The sequence below is a fragment of the Rhinolophus sinicus genome, chromosome 18, assembly GCF_057876585.1.
Source record: "Rhinolophus sinicus isolate RSI-liver-muscle chromosome 18, RSI-T2T, whole genome shotgun sequence".
NCBI classification, from domain to species: domain Eukaryota; kingdom Metazoa; phylum Chordata; class Mammalia; order Chiroptera; family Rhinolophidae; genus Rhinolophus; species Rhinolophus sinicus.
The window spans coordinates 12555056-12572034 of NC_142518.1; the positions used below are offsets into that span (position 1 = coordinate 12555056).

The 16979-nt window shown below is 43.8% G+C and overlaps 1 protein-coding gene across 19 annotated transcripts in view; it reads left to right on the forward strand.

The window, feature by feature from the left end:
- Window positions 1-16979, forward strand: part of LOC109460239 (uncharacterized) — a 259735-nt gene extending 242756 nt beyond the window's left edge. For 5 of the 19 annotated variants that reach the window (XR_016020006.1, XR_016020009.1, XR_016020007.1 and 2 more), the window contains 3 exons: window positions 982-7809; window positions 8086-14752; window positions 15587-16979. Coding sequence is in view for 1 of the 19 variants with exons in the window: in XM_088795089.1 (XP_088651215.1) it covers window positions 7462-7809; window positions 8086-8166; window positions 14718-14752; window positions 15587-15632 (510 nt within the window). In the remaining 18 variants the exon portion in view is untranslated. Of the gene's footprint in view, window positions 1-981; window positions 7810-8085; window positions 14753-15586 lie in introns of those variants that run through there. The other 14 variants (XM_088795085.1, XM_088795082.1, XR_016020010.1 and 11 more) reach the window with 14 other exon arrangements.

Sequence of the window (16979 nt, forward strand, 5' to 3'; positions counted from 1 at the left end):
CTAACCAGAGAAATAGAAAAACTTCTCTGATCTGCAATTGCAGGAAGGTTCCATCGGGTGGCATTCTAAGCAAAGTAATAAGAAAAACATATCTGTGTGCAATTACATGAAAATTCTACCTGGTGGCACTGAAACTGATTAAAAAGGGGGAAATATCTGCAATTACGTGATTAATCCACTGGGTGGTGCTGTAACACAAGAAAGAAAATAAATAATGAATTCTGCCATTACAGAATAATTCCACAGGATGGCACTCTAACACAAGAAATAGAAAAAGTTGGAGCTGCAGTTACATGAAAATTGCACAGGGTGGCAATACAACATAAGAAATGGATGCTGTATCTTGCTTTACTTTGTAGGGTGAAATCTGGGAATGGGCATTTCTGATGACTTTTCCAGCTTATGTTGATGCTACTTGTCTGGGACTGCACTTTGAGAACCAATAATGTACCCAGTCCTTAGATTTTAGTTTCACACATAATTGGGTTTTCCCCCCGTATAATTTCTACAATTATTTCATTTTTGAAGAGCTGTAGAGATTGGAAACCTGTCTCCTGAGTCTTTCCAAAGAAACCAGAATACCTTTTGATTAACTCAACCAGTTGCTTTTGATACAAGTTTTTGCAAACTTATCTAAGCCACTTTACAATGGGGTGTCATGTTTCCAGTCCTTTCTCACTGCACCAGATGTCTGTCCTGTTTCGGAATGAAACTTAGTGGCTTTAACACAACAAACTTTACTATCTCACAGTTTCTGTGGGTCAGAAATCCAGAAGCAACTGAGTGGGTGTTTTGGGCAGAGTCTCTCGTGAGAGTGCAGCCCAGATGTGCCATGGGCTGCAGTCATCTGAAGGTCTGCCTGAGACGAGAGGAGCCAATTCTAGCTCCTGCTGTAGGCACCATGTGGGCCTCTCCGCAGGGCTGTGCCTTTACAACCCAGTCTCAGCAGTGACACATCATCACTTCTGCTGTTGCTCACAGACCAACCCTGGTACAGTGTGCAAGGAGAGCAGGCAAGGGTGTGAGTACCAGGAGGTGGCATCACTGGGGCCATCTTGGAGGCTGCTGCACACAGACAGAATCTCATTCTGTTGACGGGATCACAGGTGAGTCGTATGTCCATTAAGTTTGAGAAGTGCTGCCAATGAGGCAAATACCATCCTCTTGGTGGAAGGGAAATCTTATTTCCCTTTTTTGGCTTTCTCCAATTTCTCTCACTTCTCTCTGCTTCTTCTCTTTAAAAAAATCACCTCTCTCTCTCTCTCTCTCTCTCTCTCTCTCTCTCTCTCTCTCTCTCTCTCTCTCCCCCTCTCCCCCTCCTTGTTTTTATCATCTTCCCTCCACTTTCTTTTTTCCCTTTATCTCTGATTTATTCAGTTTTGAGAAAGCCTAACAGCATTTTTATTTTCAAAATGATTGGGGGGAGTTGGGTGTGGCAGGCAGTGACCTGTGGCTCAGCTGGTTGGAGCATGGGGCTCCTAACGCAGAGGTCACCGGTTCGATTACCACAGGGGCCAGTGAGCTGCACCCTCCACAGCTAAGATTGTGAACAACAGCTCTCCCTGGAGCTGGGCTGCCCTGAGCAGTCAGAGGTTGGGGTGAGCTGCCGTGAGCGACCAGCCGACGGAAGACTGGCTCAGGCAGGGGGAGCCCAAGGCTCATAATACCAGCATGGGCCAGGGAGCTGTGTCCTACACAACTAGACTGAGAAACAGCGGCTTGAACCGGAGGCGGGGAAGGTGGAAGAAAGCGGGGTGGGGGGAAAATGATTACCAGGAACGGGTCCAAGAGAAATGACAAATATCAAGGTGCTCTGGCCATTGGAGCCTCTAGTTCTCTCTGCAAGGACACTGAGGCTGCTGAAAGACATAATGCTTTTACAGCAGAGGTCCCAAAGCTGCCAAGAGGAGGAAATAGCTTTCCCCTATTGTTCTAGTATTTTAGTGAAGGCCCGCTCCTCATTTGGGGAAAATGCTGCCGTGTAGGCAACCCTGCTCCCCGTGGGGAGTAATCACAGCTGACTCCGCCCCCCAGGAGAGGAGTCACGGGGACACTGTCTATGAGGCAGTCCTACACTGTGCTCTGTTGCCTTCAAAAACTGCAAAATTCCTTAAAATCTGGGCACTTTGGAAACTGAGCAAAGTCTCGTGGTCTCATAATATGACACTGATAATGCCCACTTTAGACAAGGATTTAAGGCGGACTTTGAGCTAGTCCTCAAGCAGCAGCAGCGTCACCTGGGAGCTCGTGGGAAAGGCACATGGGCCCGCCCAGACCTCGGGGTCAGAACCCTGGGTGTCACCACGTGAGGCGATGCGCTACGCTGGAGAAGCACAGCTTTCTGGAAAGCAGAGGTGGGAAGTACAGGCCAGGACCTTGCTATGAATGGAGGACAAGCGCCGGGAGACACCAGCAGGTAAGACCGAAAAAACAATGGGGTGTGATATGACCCCCATCTTTAAGTTTTCTAGGTGTGAACAGACACGTAGAGCTGGAGTTCTTTCCTTAGGGCCCCACTTTTCCCCCATCCTCCTGCTCAACCTCTCCGTCCCCAGCAAGGATCAGGATTCATTTAGGGAATGGTAGATGTGTGGCCTGGGGGGGGGGGGATCCAAGTGACAACAAATGGGAGAGGTAGCCGAGGACAACTCAGGGAGCTTTGAGTCTTGTAAAAAGTGTTGTTTGTTACCAATTTTGAGGCGAACAAGCTTAGGCCCAAGAACCCCCTAGCTGAGCAAAGCAATGCTCATCTGTGCCACCAAGGGTCGCCAGCAAGTTGCTCTCAATCCTATCACAGCGCAATGCTCCTTTTTATAGCAAATTTGTGTAAACACCCTCTGAACAATCCTGAAATGCAACTCATCGATAACATCACCTACGTACACACATAATTTTTAGATTTTTTTAAAAGGCTGTAATATAAAGAAGAAATGAAAGCAAAGTAAGGTGTTATAAACCAGCATGTATGCTTCGGCGGGAGCCACAATGAATTGGTTGGATGTTTGCACCTGCACATAGAAGCGCTGTGACTGCGACAGCTGCAGATGTAGGCTGGTGTGTGGTGTTAAATCAGCAACTCAGATACCACCAACAGCATTGCTATTGACAATAGGATTGTTCTGCGATGGTAAACAAGTCTTGAAAAAACCTAGAACAAAGCAAATGGTTAACAGTCTTTCCTCAGTTTACTTAGTAAATACCTTTGTATTTCTGGAGAACCCATTCAAAAACTTTTTTTTTTAAATTTCTCTGTAAAGTTAGGGTCTAGGTCCAGATATTATGTACAGGTTTTACATGCAGGTTTTTCCCCTACATGAAGGTCCAGAGGAACATTAGAAAGTCATGTGAGAAATAGAAAACGTTTTCATTGCACAGGATATGGGGCATCTAAGTTCAAAGGTACGCCCCATCACTGTGACAACATACTCCCACCTGCAGAAATGCCCACTGTGAGCCTTGGGGGCCAGCTTTGCTCCCATCAACAATCGCTGGGATGGGAGGAGCAAAAGCCAGAGAGGCGAGAATGAGAAATGCACATTTAGGCTCAGGATGGGTGGAGGGCCCCAGCAGTGCAAAGGACAGTCACCCCAGAGCACACATAGGCGAGGGTGTGCGGGGCGAGGGTGTGCGGGCACCGCGCTGCCTGTCAGCGTGCCTTGGAAACAAGTAAACCTGCGACAGCATTCACTTTTGGTCCAAGTCCCACTTTTTAGCCGCTTTACCACCAGCCTGAGAGTCAACAAAACTTAAAAAATATCTAGAAATCCATATTTTTATAGGTATACTGTTCTCTTTGGGCCCCAGCTAGATTTCTGAAAATGAATGTAATGCTTCCTAGGACACAAAGCGGCACTGTGATCAGATCCCTAAAATGTTTGCATACTGTGGCCCCAGCAATTTCACCTCGAGAAATGGATCCTAAAAAATAATAGTAATGACTTGGATGGGGCAATAGCTACAAATATGCTCATCAATCATGGTTTATGATTGTAAAAATGGAAAACCATCTAATTGTGCAGCAATAAAAGATTGGTTGAATGAATCATAACTATAATGGAATATTAGGAATTAAAAATCAGGTTAAAAATATTTAATCACCCAAGGAAAATGGTTACAAAATATTTGTTACCTTCTGATCTCATTTCTATGTTTTTAAATGTGTACACGTGTGGCGAAAGTATCTCACTGGGAGGGGATATACTGATTTATTAATAGGGGTTTCTGTGGGCTGTATGATTGTAGAATATTTTCAGTTTTAAATTTTCATTTATTTTTCATTTCCAGAATTTCCAAATGGTACATGTTCCTTTTATAATAAAATGCTAGTTATAAAATGATGAGAAAATCCTTTATGAAAGGATCCTATTAGAGCTATTTGGAGAAGTCCGTGATTGCCCCGACCTTATGTTTGCTCAATGCAGTTTTAGTTTTGTGGAGGTTGGCAAGTTTCTTAAGATTGCTGAGGTTTACTGACTGTTATGCCAGTTATGCAGACGGTTGAGAAGGCCCAGTGGATTTCTGAGTGGAGAACTTAACAGAGAAAGAAGCTGCAAGCTGGAGCCATGAGTGCAGAGGCCACTGAGCACCCACCACCAGTACCGCCCGCATCTGCCAATGGACAGTCGGCCTTTGTTGATTAACAGCCTTTGGCTTAAGTACTACAGTGATACAGACTCTGTCCCCTTGTTTAGTAGCACGTGGTGGCCACCAAATGGTCATTAACTACTGACTGTAAAGATAATAGTTACCGCTGAAATCGGCTGAGTACCCAGCTGATTCATTCTCAAAGCACATCTGGAAGATAGAAGTTTCTAAAAGTTCTTTATTAATGAGGACAAGGCACCAAGAGGTTAAAAGATTTGCATATTTACAAAATTCTAATACAATGCTCAGTTGGGTCAGGCACTGTGTTTGGCAAATATTAATCCATGTAGGCTTTATAACAGCCGTATGAGATGAATATTGGCATTATGCTCCTTTTAAAGATGAGGAAACCAGGCACAGAGAGGTTAGGCAACTTGCCCAAGGTAACACAGCTAGTGAGTGGTTGAGCCAGGATTTGAGACCAGACTCTGGTTCCAGAGTCCAGACACTATGCTGCCTCTCCCTAAGGCTGTTGTTAGGTTTCCAAAGGCTGCTTCTCTTTGGGGACCAGTCAAAAAATATAATTCACAGTAACTTCAGGCTAGACTAATCAGCCACAATCTGCATGATGGGAGAATGAAGCTAGACTTAGAAGGATTTGTGATGTGAAGCAATCTGTGTTCTGATGAAAGCCAGCCCAGGGTGGTGCTGGGTGGAAGGAAAGCTTTGTCCCCGCTCTTGTTGGGCCACACAGAATAGGTGAAAGGCAGTGCCAAGCCTGAAATTCAGATCTGACGGCCCCAGCATTTCGTGCTTACGTTCTTTGGGCTTGAGCACATCCCACCTTCCTTCAAGAGGGAAGCTTTTGGAATCCAATTTTCCACACTTCGACATTGGCCAATAGAAAGAGACGATCACACCCATCATTACTCTTACATCTTACCGTGGATCCAGGAAACGCATCCTCCCATGAAAACACTAAGGCACTCCTTTCTATTAACTTCCCTTGGGGTCCTGTGTTCAGTGGGTGCATCTTATCTTCCATATTTAGAAAATACAAAGCCAGTGTTAAAATTCTTCTTTGGTGTCTCAGTGTTCCTAGAACAAATGTCTAAGTCCTTCCTTGATGAAGTCTAAAAGGACCAGGATAATCTACTGCCAATCTTGTTTCCATTGCTCAGAAGCATCTTTGACCTGGGGCTGCACTGGGCACACCCTCTGCCTGCCCCCCAACCCCCACAGGTAAGTCAGCACAGCTCTGTGGTCAGACGGCATCTGAAAGCCTTTTCCTCAGCCTTTGCTGACCGCCTCCAGCCCCTCGGCCCTCCACAACGCCCTTTGCAATGGAAATGTATTGATTATATGTGCAATGATATGTGTCATTTATCCATTTAATATCTGTCCCCCCTCGCAGACCACAAGCTCTGTGACAGCCACGATGTCCCTGACACCTCTAACTCCAGGGCCTGGTTTAAAGGTGTGCAGTATGTGTTGTGAAATGAATGAATGAATGTTCATAAATGTTTGTGATGGCCTGACATAAGCAAGTCCTTCTAAGCTTCAATGTGGTGTAGCAAATACCGAAAGGTGCAATGTGGATTTTCTTAGTCAACTAAAGATAATTTTTTCATATGTAATCACTGATGTCTAGCCTCTATATTGCTATTTCTGTAGTGAGAGATTTTCAAAAATCCACACGAGTGGAGAGAAGAGCGCAGTGAACCTCTATAGGGGCGTCACCAGCTTAAACAGTCAGCAGCTGGTGGCTGTCCTCTCCGTGCATCCTGCAAACTCCCCCAGTTTGACCACTATCACTACTGGATTATTTTAAAGCTGCTTCCAGACATCATATCATCTCAACCATAAAAACTTTAGTATGTGTCTGTAAAAGATAAAGACTCTTTAAAAATTACTTTAATACCATTTGCATACAGGAACAATTCTTTAATATCACCAAACATCCAGTGAATGTTTAAATTGCCCAAATTATCTGGTAACTGTCTTCGTTTTCGCTTTTTTGCGATGTTTTAGTTTTATAGTCAGAATCTGCAGGATGCATTCGGCTAAGTCCCTTAACAGAGGACAGTTCCTGCACCCTCTTTTTTTTTTCAGTCTTGCCATTTGTCTATTCAAGACACTAGGTCCTCTCTCCTGTACCATTTTAGATTTTACAGATTGCATTCCGTGAGCTGGTAGAATGCCCAGAGACTTGATGGCATTCCCGTGTGATTTGGAGGCAAGAGGGTGGGGCGGGGGGTCGCTTGTTTATCAGGTTATTCTCAATGTGAGCCTACATTCGAAAGCTCCCCAACAGCTAGATCCGTTCTCTCCTCGGTGGTTGCAAGGCAGGGGTATTGAAACTCTTAGGTTCCTTTTGTTTCTTTCTTTTAAAAATTTTTGTCGTATAATTTTTTATTAGTTTCAGGTGTACAAAACAACATAATGATTAGACATTTATACCCCTCACAAAGTGATACCCCCAACAAGTCTACTACCCATCTGACACCGTACATAGTTGCTACGCTATTATTGACTATATTCCTTATGCTGTACTATATATCCCCATGACTATTTTTTAAAATTATACTTAACATTCAATATTATTTTACATTAATTTCAGATGTATATCATATTGATACAGGTTAGTTAGCATGTCCCTAGGTAGACAGGGAGGTCCCTGGTGGAATAAACAAAAGGCAGCCATATCCTAAAACTCCAGGTTTTGAAATCACTCCTTCGCTCCAGGACATAATGTAACAAGGCCTTGAGGTAAATCATAAAATTCCTTTTGGCCTGACAAATGGAGCAGATCTGATAGATAAGAGTGGGTTACTTTGCTAATTCCTGTAGGATGGGCAAGCAGAACAAACCTGGTAGATGAATTTCATTAGAAGGAGCCAGTTCCCTTCTTCAAACAGCTCCCTTCTCCAAACAGCTCCCCTTCCCCAGACAGACAAGGGAAGGTATAAAAATAGGAGCTTTTGCCTCAGTCACTGGGCACCCCCATTCGGGGCCCCCTCCTGCTCGGGAGCTCTGACTCTATCCTCTCTTTTTAAAACTCTTTGCCTCTCCTGGGTCCGTGTTTCCATTCTTCGGCTTCACGAGACAGGATCCCGGCCCACACCCAGAAACTGCCGGCAGAGCCAACATCACCTACATCATTTGGGGACTCACAGGAAAAATATTCCTCCATCATTTGGGGGCTCGTCTGGTATTGAAGGAGAGGTAAATATTACCTGTGCTTTTCTACTTGCCCACCTTATGGGCCTTCATAATTTTTGTCTCTTTGTCCTGTCACACAAATAGTGGGCCTCCGTCAGCCACTTAAACGTGAATAGCGCTGGCCACCACTTTTAAGCCTCAGAGGTACGGCTTTGCGGAAGGACTGGGATCAATCCCCTCTGGCGTTGAGCCGGGAATGTTGTCCCCTGGTCCGACCATCTTTCTTGTGAGGAGGAGGCTCCTTCCCCCTCCCTACTGCTTTCTCGTTTCTCTTTCCAGGAGGAGACTGAATACTGGCGCGTGGCCAGGACTGTGGGCCTTTACGGACAACTGAGGGACCCTGGCCGTAGCCACTCTGAGGTGAATTCCCAAAGGTCCCTCTGGTCCCTTCCCAGCCCCACTGCCCATGACGGTGCCCGCAGGATGACTCCTTTGTCTTTGCTGTTCTTTCATCCTGTCACTGTCTCTCTCCTTTTGAGACACTGGTGTGAGGTCTCTTCCCTGTGAGACCTCCTCAGCACTCCCTGCCGACCTCAAGACATCTTAAGGTAAGAAGATGAACCTCTGCCTCTATAGGACATCTCTTGTCACTTAGGATAAGATTTATTGACATTTAACGTTCCTTCTCAAATCATCCCCTCTGTTCTTCCGCGATCTCACTTTACTCTGTGGACCGGAAGCAGCATCTCTGCTGCCTGTCTCTGCCCCAGCTCAGCAGGGCTCCAGCAACAGCCCAGAGGGGGAGAGGCCACAAAAGCAGCAGCTTCTCCGGAGCACCACCCGCCAGGCCACCTCAGCCACCGCCAGGCAAAGTTTTCAAGGAAACAGCCTTCTCCAAAGCCTTTTGGGGCTTCAGATATCGTTCTGTCCCCCCTCACATATTGGGCTTCAGGGCCTCCTTCCACTCCCTCTTGCCTAGGCCATATGCCTTCCCTACAAGCTTTAAGTATATACTCGCTCCTCAAACATCTTTATTTAGAAGGCCACTATTATATTAATTGTGCAATCAATTTTTGTGATGCCCAGAGTTGGGGTATACATCCCGCTACCTTAAGGCCCCTCATCATCGGCCACAGCCTTTATCGGCCTGTGGGCCAGCGCCAGACATTCAGGCGGGGACAGGGTAGGCTCCCACCCGGAGGCACAGGCCGGGCTGCCCAGGTAAGCACGACTAATCCTGGTGCACGGTGTCTCCCCACTCGCCCTGGAATGGGTCGTGAGATGTCCATGGCCCGCGTGTCTGGGGGACGCCCCAGAGTAGGCGGTGGGAGATGAATTGCGAAGGGACGCCTTTCTGTTCTTCCTCCCTTTCAGATAAGCAATCAGCCCTCACGCGCCTACGTCCCCCTGAATGGCATCTTAAAACATTGGGACAAATTTGGCCTTCAGACTTTGAAGAAGCAGCGCCTGGTTTTCTTTTGTTCAGGGTTTGGCCTAAATACACATCGGAAGATGGGGAGACTTGGCCCTCTGAGGGAAGTATTAATTACAATACTATCATGCAGCTAGACCTGTTTTGCAGACAGGAAGACAAATGGTCAGAAGTTGCATATGTTCAGGCTTTATTTTTGCCCTGAGGGACAACCCAGCTCTCTGTAAGAAATGTAGAGTTGACCCGGCTCTTTTGGCCGTGATCTCTTGCCTCCCATCCCCTAATGAGTCCCTTTTTAAGGGGACTCCTTCTAGGGGGACTCCTTTTAAGGAGATTCTCCTTAGGGAGACCCCTCCTAAAGAGACTCCTCCAAAGGACCCTTCAACAAACACCCATCTCCTAATCCACCTATAAACAGAAATGCCTGAGGCTAAGGTAACTAAAGAAAAAAGTGGCATTTTAAAAAAACCAAACAGCTAATTCTCAAGCCAGACCCCCACCCCTTATTATGCTGCTCTAATTCCCAGAATACTAAAGTCATGTTATCTCTGTTACAGAATTTGTCAAGAAAATAGCTTAGATTAAATCCTAGGTATTTCAAAATAACAAAATACTGAGGTGTTAATTATTAGGTACATCATAAGTTCATCTATTTCTAACTTCTTGTCACAGGAATGTTAAGAAAGAAATTAAGATCTGTTAATAAATATATCTTATATTTTATTGCAAAAGCCTATGCTTTTAAAGGTTGCCGAATATATTCCTGGATTTGCCAGTGGAAGTGCTAATTGCTTGCTTTTGGTTGTCAGTATATATGTCACCAAAATAACTTTCTCTGTTATATTTTCTCAGTCAGGTTCTTGGTTACGCAAATTAAATCTAAAAACTAAGTTTTGCTAATAGTTAAGTAAACTTTTACACTGTAGAACTGCTAGAGTTCATGTGCTTTCCTCAGTGTCAGCTATAGGCCCATATAAGGAAGCTTAGCCTAATGTTTTTCCCTAACTGGCAGGGAATTCTAATCGTTCTGACCCACTGTTTCATCCCTGATTAAGAGGCTCAGATCCTAGAAAAGGCCAGGCATTTGTTTCAATGTCGTTAACAACCAGGACAGAAAAACGAGGAATAAAGGAACAGTGAGACCAGAGCGTAAGACCAGAGACAGGCCAGACTTTTGGCCACAGTTATAGACAACCCAGGGCTGAAGCCACCTCAGGGCACTCCAAAAGCCCCAGAGAGAAAGTGATATAGGTATTGTTGATCTGCCCGCAGTTTCTGAGTGCGGGCCGGGGTCGTGTCTCGTGAAGCCGAAGAATGGAAACACGGACCAGGGAGAGGCAAACAGTTTTAAAAACAGGATAGTTTATTAGAGGCAGGAGAAGAGGTTGCAGCTCCTGAGCGGGAGGGGGTCCCGAATGGGGGGTGCCCCATGACTGAGGCAAAAGCTCTTCTATACCTTCCCTTGCCTGCTTGGGGAAGGGGAGCTGTTTGGAGAAGGGAACTGTTTGAAGAAGGGAACTGGCGCCTTCTAATGAAATTCGTCTACCAGGTTTGTTCTGTTTGTCCATCCTAAAGGAATTAGCAAAGTAACCCACTCTTATCTATCAGATCTGTTCCGTTTGTCAGGCCAAAAGGAATTTTATGATTAACCTCAAGGCCTTGTTACATTATGTCCTGGAGCGAAGGAGTGATTTCAAAACCTGAAGTTTTAGGATATGGGTGTCTTTTCTTTATTCCACCAGGGACCTGCCTGTCTACCTAGGGACACGCTAACTATCCTGTATCAAAAGTTCCAGATAAAAGAACCTACTCTGGATATACAAGCCCAGATCACTGGATTCCTAGTCCTCCAAAACAGCCATGACCGCTACACAGAGCAAAGGGCACTACAGGGGAAAGTACCCCTTGTTCTGAAGGGAGCAAGGACAGACTCCCTCCCCCAAATGGCTGTCATCACTGCTGGGCCTTAAGTTCCCAGTGGCTCCCAAGCTGTTCTCATCACGGGGTAAAACTGTGGATGACCCTGACATGACAATTAAGCCTATTAATTTCCTAATTGATATAGGAACCATTTATTCTGTCTCAACGGCACACTCTGGACCTTTTTCCTCTGAAAACTGCTTTGTTGTAAAGATAAAGACAGCCCCCAGATTTGGGCTCATTTTACTCAACCTGTTTCTTATCATTGGTCTATACCTTAAAGAAAATGTAAAATAAACAAATTAAACTTAAAAAGGACTCTAGAACTATTTAAATAAGGAACTAGACCTTGTAGCACGTGGCTGGCCAGCTTGCCTCAGGGCCATAGCTACAGCTGCCCTCCTAGTTCCCAAAGCCACCAAGCTCACAGTGGGACAAGACTTAACCGTTTTTTTTTCGACCCACACCACATTCAAGGGCTTTTAGATGCTGATAAGAGTCAGAGGCTCACTGATAGCTGCCTCCTGCAGCATCAGGCCCTCTTGTTAAAAATTCCTGTAATCCAAATACAGACCTGCTCCACCCTTAATCCTGCCACCTTCCTCTCAGAGACAGAAAAATAATTAACTACCAATAAGTTTTGCTACAAACTTATGCTGCCAGACCAAACTTACAAGACACACCCCTAGATAACCCAGATTGGACGCTCTTCACTGACGAGAGCTCTTTTATAGGAAAGGACATACAAAAGGCTAGATAGTCAAATAGCTTATTCAATGACAAAAACCCTAAACGCCACCTCGCAGGCTATCCATGCCATGAGGTAAGAGTTAGGACAGGTCAGAGAAACAGTTCTCAAAAACAGAGCTGCCATAGATTATCTACGTCTCAAACACAATCAAGGATATACAAAGTTTAAAGGGCTATGCTGTTTCAATCTCTCTGATAATTCACAGTTAATTAAACATAAAGTTCAACAAATCCATAATATAGTTTCCAATATTAAATTAAAAACAAGATTCTTACCAGCTTAGATTTTTTCTTCCTGACTTCCTAGCTTCCCAGTTTAACAGGACTTAAGGAAACTTTTCTCATTTCTCTTTGATCCATTATTATAGGTATTGCCTACAATGCGTCTCAGCTTACAGACTGCCCACTGGTTAGCTACTAGCGATGGCCTACAGGACAACAACATCCTCATCTGGACTTGTTCATCTACCGGGGACCCTTAGATAGACCTCTGGACAAGCCCTAGCTGCTGGTCTCTCCCTACTAAGCCCCTCCTCAGCCTGAAGTAGCCAGAGCGTCGTCGCCCCTACTCCCTAACAGCAGTTAGGGTTCCGTCTTCAGGGGGATTAATACAGGATAGTTAGAACGTCCCTAGGTAGACAGGGAGGTCCCTGGTGGAATAAACAAAAGGCAGCCACATCCTAAAACTCCAGGTTTTGAAATCACTCCTTCGCTCCAGGACATAATGTAACAAGGCCTTGAGGTTAATCATAAAATTCCTTTTGGCCTGACAAACGGAACAGATCTGATAGATAAGAGTGGGTTACTTTGCTAATTCCTGTAGGATGGGCAAACAGAACAAACCTGGTAGATGAATTTCATTAGAAGGCGCCAGTTCCCTTCTTCAAACAGTTCCCTTCTCCAAAGAGCTCTACTTCCCCAAACAGACAAGGGAAGGTATAAAAGCTGGAGCTTTTGCCTCAGTCACGGGGCACCCCCACTCGGGGCCCCCTCCCGCTGGGGAGCTCTGACGCTATCCTCTTTTTAAAACTCTTTGCCTCTCCTGTGTCCGTGTTTCCATTCTTCTATATGGCTATTGCCAATTCAAATTCAGGACCACCAGGATTTTGCTTTAATTTTATATTTGGACCTTTTTTCTTTTATGCTGAAACTCTTGGTTCCTAATGGCATTAACAATTACATACTCATGTTTTCCAGTCTCAAAAAACAATAACACCGATACCTGAAAACAATGTAAGATTTTTTTTTTTTTTGGCACTTCTTCTTCTTCTGGACTTAGTCCTGTGTTGTTTAATAACGTGGGGTCATTCCCTATGGGGATATGTGAACAACTTGGTATATGGTTAAATGTGTTTTTGCATTTCATCTCCATTTTCATTCCATTGTGTTTTATGGTTATATAAAACATTTATATGGTTCCTAAGTCAAAATAGCCCCTAGTCATAATCTTTCCACCAGCATGGGGCCTAGCACATCAAATACCCTCAATGTTCATTGACCTTTACAACCTATGTTCTATTCTGTCATCCACTGGGGGGTGGCTCCCAGGAAGAAAGCCCGAGGCATGGTAAGGACCATGGTGGGCCCTAAAGTTCAGCTTGATTGAGTACTTTTAGGGTGATTTGCAAAGTAAAGGCATATTTTAGGATCTCTAATCTAAACCCCCCCAGCTTCACCCTGAGAAGCTGGTTATAAACTGGCTGGCGGAAGTGCTGGAGACAGAAGGGAGAGTCTGTCTCCAGTTCCACCCAAGCAATGAAACCCTCCTTTCTTTTATTCCTCCTCCCTCCTCCCTCCTTCTCTCTCTCTCTCTCTCTCTCTCTCTCTCTCTCTCTCTCTCTCTCTCATTCTCTTTCTCCTTTTTCTTTTCCTTCCTTCCTTCCTTCCTTCCTTCCTTCCTTCCTTCCTTCCTTCCTTCCTTCCTACGTTACAGAGACGGTCAGAGCTTATTTTCCTTTAAGTTAAGAAATGAAACTATTCTTTTTTTTTTCAATTCAGATATAATTGACATATAGCATTATATTAGTTTCAGGTATACAAGTACAACGTAATGATTTGATATTTGTATATACATTGTGAAATGATCACCACAATCTGTCTAGTTAACATCCATCACCACATAGAATTACAATTTTTTCTTGTGCTGAGAATTTTTAAGATCTATTCTTTTAGCAACTTTCAAATATGCAATACAGTGTTATTGACTATACTTAGCATGCTGTACATTACACCCTCATGATATCTATTTTATAACTGGAAGTTTTTACTTTTGGACCCTCTTACGCATTTTGTGCCCTCCCACCTCTGGCAACCACTAATTTGTTCTCTATCTATGAGCTTATATTTGGGGCGGGGTTAGGGGGTTGTTTGTTTGTTTGAGATTCCACATGTAAGTGAAATCATACAGTATCTGTTTTTCTCTGATTTATTTCACTCAGCATAATGTCCTCAAGGTCCATGCTCGTTGTCACAAGTGGAAAGATTTTCTTGTTTTTTTATGGCTAATATTCCATTGTATATACAGAGGGTGCCAAAAAATGTATACACATTTTAAGAAAGGAAAAAACTGTATTAAAATTACACTGATGGCAACCACTTTGAGCACCTCTTGTAATTGCAGAAATTAAACGTGACTTGAATTTGTCTTTTGTTATCGGTATATGTCGAGTATTACAATTTTAATACAGTTTTTTCCTTTCTTAAAATGTGTATACTTTTTTTTGGCACCCTCTGTATACCACATCTTGCTTATCTCTTCATCCCTCGATGGACACTTAGGTTGCTTCCATGTCTTGGCTATAGTAAATAGCGCTGCAATGAGCATGGAGGGTGCAGATATCTTTCAAATTAGTGTTTTTGTTTTCTGCAGATAGACACCCAGAAGTGGAATTGCTGGATTATAAGGTAGTTCTATTTTCAATTTTTCGAGGAATCTCCATACTATTTTCCATAGTTGCTGCAGCAATTTACATTCTTACCAACAGTGCACTGGGTTCCTTTTTCTCCACATCCTCTCCAACACTTTCTAAAGACTTTGTCTTCCTCAGATCCCTGCCTTTTGCAATTGTTTCTCCATCCTCTTGGCCTCACTTCCTCCAGGTGCAAGAGCCCTTTGTGACTGTCCTGCCACAGATGACATTGCTGTGGCCCATACCAGTGACTATTAACTATAACCTTAACCTGTCACCACTCTTAACAACACCTGAAGCTTCCCTCACCTTCAAGGTTACTTCCAACTCTGGCTCTGAAATTTCAGACAAAAAAAGGGTGTAAAGAAAATATCCTAGTTATGAAAAACTGGATTACCTTGTTTCTCTACTGTGAAGTTACTATTTTAACCTTTGTAATGAATCAGGATCTTGTAGGGAGAAACTCTGAAATTATGCAAATATCTTGTTTCTCATCTTACTTTACCTACTAATTTTAGCCTCCGTTGATCATTCTGGCCTGCAAGAGTTATTACTGTGGTCTTTGCCAAATGGTGGGGTTTTTTTCCTATTTACGTCATTACTTCTGTATTAATTAAATGGAATTCTGCTGTAAGGAAAAGTTGTCCTTTCTCCCCACTTGTTTATTCAATTATATGTTTATGTCTGTATGGATTCATGGATATTTGTTTTCTTCTGTGGATTACAAGTCAGTACTATTGTTATTTATTGCTCAAAAATAAGCATACCTTATTTTATTGCTCTTTGCTTTATTGAGCTTCACAGGTGTTGCTTTTTTTTTTTTCTGCAGGCAAGACCCTGCACCACCAGGAAGATTACGACTCACTTCATTGTGATATTCGCTTTATTATGTGGTTAGGAAGTGAATCCACAGTAGCTCCATTGTCTGCCTGTAATGAGAGGTTGGAGTAGGAGGGAGAAGAGATAAAAAGAACTCTAAAGGATATAGGAATAGCAGATATAAGAAGCAGCCACTGCTGGGTGGGATGACATATAGCACCGAAGAGGAGCCCCCTTGTTGGAGTGCCCCAAAGGGAGTGGTTGACTGGATGGCAGAGTCATTCACTGAGCTGCCATTTCTAGGGTAAATGTGTGCTAGGGACAGGGGACACTCAGCCAAAGCATTTAAGAGCCACCGTGAGACCTTTCTGAACTCTCTCCTTCCCTGCTGCATTGACCATGGAGGTCACATACTGAAATAGTAAAGCGTCTGTCATACTGAGTTCCTGAGTGATATCTTGGAGAGAGTCCCTGGCCAATCCGTGTGGGATGTATAACGTGAGTAAAAAATAAACCTCGGTTTGAGTAACCCACTGATAATTGAGGTTAATGTGTCACTTCAACATAACCTAGTTTATCCTTTGTTCTGATAAAATCCTACGTCTTAAATCTTTATAGCATTTAGGTTGTGATGACACATGAAGGGTAGAGGAATCTACTTACTGCAAAAATAAAGCAAAGGACAATTTACATCCAATCTGTCTAGAACTATGAGTCCCCCTAAAGGAAGTAGAAGCTACCCAGAACTCGAAGAACAAATAAGCACTAAGGAAACTCTTGTTCCCATGTGGTCGAATGTCCACTCAGCAACCAGAATGGTCTTAAATGTCCATTGGAAACAGAAATTAAATTACGGCATTTCTTTGCTCCCTTCCCTCCAATGGCTTCCCATCCCACTTAAAACAAAATTCAATTTCCTACCAAGAAAAAGAAATAAAAAATCCTACTAAGTCCTTACCTGTGCTGCTCTTTGTTTTCTAAATCATACCACTCTCTGCCTCCTTTATGCCACTAGAGTCACTTGCTCTTCTTGCTATTGCTTTAATATACAGAGTTTATTTCCATCTTAGGGCATTTGTATTTGTTGATCCTTCTGTCTGAAAAGCCCTCCTCTGGATTTTTGCATAGTTTGCTTCCTGACTGCATTCAGGTCTCTGCTCATTTGTTCCCTCATCAGAGGGGCCTTCCTGACGCTCCTCCTCTTACTCGCTATCCTCTTAACCTGTTTAGTCTTCGCACCACTTGTCATTTGTATTATATGCTCATATAATGTATATTTATGTGCACTTGTTAATTAACCCTATTCAACTGTAAGGTCTGTGAGAGGAGTACTTGTTCCTTGTTGTATCGCCAACAGAGCACGTGACACATCAGCAGTGTGCAATAAATATGTATTGAATGAA